This window comes from Corvus brachyrhynchos, unplaced genomic scaffold, assembly GCF_000691975.1.
Source record: "Corvus brachyrhynchos isolate BGI_N302 unplaced genomic scaffold, ASM69197v1 scaffold309, whole genome shotgun sequence".
NCBI classification, from domain to species: Eukaryota; Metazoa; Chordata; class Aves; order Passeriformes; family Corvidae; genus Corvus; species Corvus brachyrhynchos.
Genome location: NW_008240227.1, coordinates 355,704 through 360,743, shown reverse-complemented (window position 1 = coordinate 360,743; position 5,040 = coordinate 355,704). Strand labels below are relative to the sequence as shown.

Below are 5,040 nucleotides of genomic sequence, written 5' to 3'. Positions count from 1 at the left end.
TCTCTGCAGCCCCCGCCAAGGTGACATTGATGGAGGGCAGCGGTGACCTCCGCAGCACCGAGGCGCCGGCCACCCCCGGGCCTGCTCCAGCTCCGCTCCAGCCCTCACCATCCTAATTAACACCCCAATTAATTTTATTAATAATATTAACACCTTATTAACGCCCCAGTTAATAGGGAAAGGAGGAGGACTAGCCCGAGGCAGCGTGGTGTGATGGTGGCCAGGGCTGGAAGACAGAGACTGCAGAGAACGCACTGTCTGTGCATCGCAATTAATAGCTAATTAACTTCTGCATCACAGTTAATAGCTAATTAACGGACACTAATAATGCTTGGAGACTTGTGTGTGCCTCTGCTGCGGCACGTGTGAGTTAAAACAGCTGCCTTAGGGAGCCTGTCGCTGAGTCTTTTTAAGTAATAAGCACAGGATTTCCTAGATGCTGCGTAAAACCTTTGGTCTTTTGCTATTTTAAATCCACTGAAAGTCTTTGCTCGCTGCTGCTTTGAGCTGCAGAACCCCGGCTGCTTGTGGGCCTCATTTCCAGCAGGCTCTGTGCTCTTATTTTCTAAAGTCTTGTGTTACAAACGTCCCACTTAAAACTGCTGCAACCCTTTTGCTTTCAGGTGGCCTTGGGGGGGTTGTGTTGCTGCAAAACCTTCCCTGTGTAGTCCCTGGGCTCCTCGTTCCCAGATTTTCAGTAAATTCATGTTTTTCTTCGTGTGTATTTTCGTTCTGTGCTCATTACCAGAGAAAACTGGCCAATTCCAGCCCTTGCAATGAAGGTTTAATATGTTTTTGTGTCATATTAGGTGATTTTAGGCTTCTCAGGCTCTTAATGCCTGTTGAGTTCACTTTAAAGTAAAGGTACTTGCCCTTTGTTCTTCCTTGAGTTGGGAATCTCTGCTTGGATAACACACACGTCATGTGTGTGACAGTGACCTTGATGGACCCCGCTGAAACTCAGGGCAGAAGGACTGTCAGAGTCCAGTCTCCAAACACAGATATAAACGTTCCTGTGGAAAACACAGGGTGCAAAAGAACCGTAGCAGCAATTGAAAAACACACCCTGGAAATCCAGAGTTTTAATTCTTCTGGTCTGTATTTGCCTCCTGCATTCAGGGAATGGTTTTGTTGAGGAAAGACTTCAGATTTTGACTTAAAGATGGCATTTGAGCATTTCAGTTTAGGCTTTTATCCAGCTGAGATTTGCTGTAGGATTCTCCATGGGACTTTCTTTCTGTTTAGGAAAAATAAGGATTCTCCTTCAACCAGCTGAAACCTGAAGGGTTTTCAGCAGTGTTCTGGGAGCAGGAGTGTTTACAGAGCCCTGCTCTTGCTCTGAGCTCAGCTGTGCAGGTGATTTATTGCAGAAAGCAGGGTCAGAGGTCTGCTTTGGAGCGGGGGAAAGGAGGGGGAATTTCCCTCCAGAAGCCAAAAGAGCATTTTAATTCTGGCTTGGCCTGTTATGTACTTTTCCATAGCTAAAATAAATAAAGCTATTTTTGTGCTTCCGTTGCATAAACCAGGATTGTAGCTGAAATGTTGGACCAGGTTAAATTTTGTTAAAAAAGCAGATTGCCTGCTAATTGGGCTGTCATTAATGAGACCAAAGAGAAGTGTATCAGCAAAAATACAACCCAGTTCTAGTTTGTTTTTTTTTTTTTTAATAAAACTCCATAGTTGATCAGTGACAGTGGTTCATGCTGGGTTAAGAAAGAAAAAGTCAGGAGCTAAATTTGACTTCTGTGAAGCAGAGCTTTGAGCTCCAAGGTTGTATCTGATGGGCGACCTCTCTGCAAATATTAGTGGAGTGAGATTAGCAGTGGGGAAAGGAAGCACCAGGCTTGTGGTCCTTTAGTTTAGTTCTCTTGGAGAAATGTTCCAACCTTTGTGGGGTAAAAAAAGACAAGTTCATCCAAAAAACCAGGAATTTATGATAGTGCTGAGTGAAGAAATGAGTTAATAACCATATCAGACTAGTTTGTGCATTAGCATGCAATCTGCTTTGGTGATTAATTATCAAAAATTAATGCAGTTGCAGCCCTGAGATCCAGGAGTTTTCTCTTGGATAGACACAGAGTGACCATTTTTTTTCCTCCTCCAGCCCTTCTGTTGGAGGGAATATTTCTCATCCCTTTGCTTTTGAGAGCCTTTGTAGGAATTGCATGGAATTTTGTTGATGAAGGATGTGCATGTTGAAGCTTCTCTGGCTCACTTGGCCTTACAGAATACCAGAAAACCTCTTAGGGACTGGTATCCAGAGTTGATTTTTGTGTGTGTTACTCCTGCTCTGACCAGTGCTCTGGGAACACTTTGGAAGTCTGATGTGCGAAAAAACAGACACTTTGCCACAACACAAACCATGGTATTTAATAACTTACATCCACCCAGTGCTCATCCAGGACTGATCCAAAGCGACTGTAACAAGGGAAATCCGTATTTTATGGCTTCTGGCTTCTTGGTCAGGACTAAAGTAGTGTTACTTCCCCTTTGCTCCAAGTTTGTTCCTTTTTTTCTGGATTCAGCTGTGCTTCCTGCCCGCTGCTACTCTCACGGGTCACAAGAGTCAGATGAAGAATTCGATGCTCGCTGGGTGACGTATTTCAACAAGCCAGATATTGATGCCTGGGAGCTCAGGAAAGGTACGTTGAAGAACAGGGAAGCGTAACCTGCAGTAAATACACGTTTTGTGAACAGAAATAACAACTTTACTTGGCATTTTGCGGACTCCCAGTCCCTGAAAGTGTCCAAGGCCAGCTTGGACAGGACTTGGACTAACGTGGTCTCCAGGTTAACCAGGAGGTATCCCTGCCCATGACAGAATGGTGGACTAGATGATCTTTGAGGTTCCAACCCAAACTATTCCACGATTCCATGATTTTAACACCTGGATGGGAGGGAGAGTAACGTTTGCTCCAAGGAGAGTGTGCTTGGGCTCTACTACGCTCATTTTTCTTCTGCCTTTGCAGTGGAGTTGCCAAGTTTTATTAAACTTCCCCAGTTAGGCCTTAAAAATGTGGTTGCATAAGCAGATAATTGGAGCCAGAGGATCATTCCAGCAGCACCTGGCTGACGAGGTGTTGGCTTTTTGTATCGGAGAGGAAGGGAATAGACAGCAAGGGGTTCCTTTTGAGGGCATGACAAGCTGGTTCCAAGTTCCCCATGTTGTTTCCTTGTCTCCACAGGCATAAACACACTGGTGAGTTATGACCTGGTCCCAGAGCCCAAAATCATCGACGCGGCTCTGAGGGCCTGCAGACGGTTAAATGACTTTGCCAGCGCTGTCCGCATCCTAGAAGTTGTAAAGGTGGGTGGAGCTGCTCTGTTCCCACAGCTAGAGCCTGGCAGCAGGGGAGTTTGCCCTGGCTTTTTCCTGCTGCAAAGGGAAACCACACTTTCCTGCTGTCAGAATCAATGGCTCTGTGATGAGCACGAAGCTTCCTGGCTTCCTGAGGGACTGAGTGCTGGGCTGGCTGGGAGCTGTAAGTCAGAAAGCTGTCCTGGAAAACACCTTAAACCAGCTCCTTGAAACCTGAATCCAGCCTCCCCAGGGAGTTAAGAGAAGCCAGGGCTTTTATTTCAGCCCTAGAGGCCGGGAGCTCTGCTCTGCCACAAGCCAGGGCTGAGGTAGGAGGCTTTGGAGATATGCGTGTTGAAATAACTGAATTTTTTGGTTTTTGGGATTTTTTTCAGGACAAGGCAGGACCCCACAAGGAAATCTATCCTTACGTTATCCAGGAGCTTAGACCAACTTTGAGTGAACTTGGAATTTCCACTCCAGAGGAACTGGGCCTGGACAAAGCATAAACCTTGTTGGTAAGGTTTGATGTTGCTTCCCAGACTCTTGGCATGGGACTCCTGTACCCCAAAACCCCTGGTAAGACAGGATAGGCAAGACCTAATGTGCTGTAATCCCAGACTAAAATTAAGCCCTAAATAAAAATTCTCATGGAAGTGAAGCCTCTTAGCTCAGTTTCCTTAGGAGATGACCAGTGTCATATTCTTTTTTTAAATATTATGCTTAGAATAGAGGTACTGCATGTCAGACTGCTGCAAATAGTACTTGATTCTGGAACTCTTAAGTCCTGGGATACAGTGTCTCGGTGCCAGGGGTCTTGAATCAGCTGTGCTGGGAATGCAGTACCTGCATTTTTGAGCTGAGGGTCGTTAAAAAGGGCTTTGAGGGTAAGAGGGATGGGAATAACTCACTTGGGACCTCATGGAAACTTTGTGGAGATACTGGGCTGCTTTTTTAATGGCTTGGTTTTTTCCTGTTCTTTTCTATTCCAGGTGCATTACTCAAGCGTTTTACTGATGCTACCTGATTGTACACAGTCACCTGGAGAGACAAACCTTAAATCTTACCTGAAATAACTGCTTCCTTTATTGAGTCACAGTGTAAGTGCTGTGGAGTTGGGCCTAATAAAGGAAAAACGGGTTGGTTTGATGTGGTACCAGTGCCTCGTGTGGTTATTTCTTGTTGCTTTCATAGGGAAAAAGAAGGAACAAACCATAAACGTGCTCTTAGGAGCTTATAAATTGTTACTTACTCTGCAAAGCCTGTGTCCAGAGCCTTCCCAAGCACCTGGCTCCAGGAGCGGAAGAGAAGGAGCTGTTTGGAGGGCATGGCTACCTCCCTGTATGCACAGCTTTGGGGAGGAGGAGAACAAGGACTTGGAGGAGGCATTTCCCTGGGATGATGTCCGAAGCCTCAGACGTGGGTCGGAGGCTCCTGTTTGCGAGGGTCATGTCCTCACTGGCAAGGGGATCTGTTCTGGGATAGATACTGTCCCCGTTTTCCACCTCAGCTCTGGCCCAGGCAAGGGCTTGGGAAAGAAAAAAAAAAAAAACACAAAAGTGGGTGGGAGGAGAAAGGCACTACCTTGATTCTGTTGTTACTTTCCTCCTAGAAGAGGGGAATTTTCTGGGCAAGCAGGAATTTCGTTCTGCACAGCGGGCTCAGGGCAAGAGCCGCTCGGGGCAGGATCCCCCGCGCTGCCGTCCCGCGGTGCCGTCCCACCGCGCATGCGCGGCAGAGGG

General features: G+C 46.5%; 1 protein-coding gene across 1 annotated transcript; it reads left to right on the top strand.

Annotated features, from left to right (window-relative positions):
• The first annotated feature begins 2,244 nt into the window (after positions 1–2,244).
• LOC103622919 (cytochrome c oxidase subunit 5A, mitochondrial) lies at positions 2,245–4,454 on the top strand. Its single transcript, XM_017745172.1, has 4 exons — positions 2,245–2,642; positions 3,186–3,307; positions 3,694–3,816; positions 4,291–4,454. The coding sequence occupies exons 1-3, from the start codon at positions 2,363–2,365 to the stop codon at positions 3,805–3,807; spliced, it is 516 nt and encodes a 171-aa protein (XP_017600661.1). The 5' UTR covers positions 2,245–2,362; the 3' UTR covers positions 3,808–3,816; positions 4,291–4,454.
• Positions 4,455–5,040: the final 586 nt, after the last annotated feature.

Bases quoted from the DNA above. Each gene is read 5' to 3' on its own strand.
- LOC103622919 (XM_017745172.1), top strand. From the start codon at position 2,363: ATGGTATTTAATAACTTACATCCACCCAGTGCTCATCCAGGACTGATC. The intron at 2,643-3,185 runs GTACGTTGAAGA...TTGTCTCCACAG, and splicing joins TGCCTGGGAGCTCAGGAAAG to GCATAAACACACTGGTGAGT. The intron at 3,308-3,693 runs GTGGGTGGAGCT...GATTTTTTTCAG, and splicing joins GCATCCTAGAAGTTGTAAAG to GACAAGGCAGGACCCCACAA.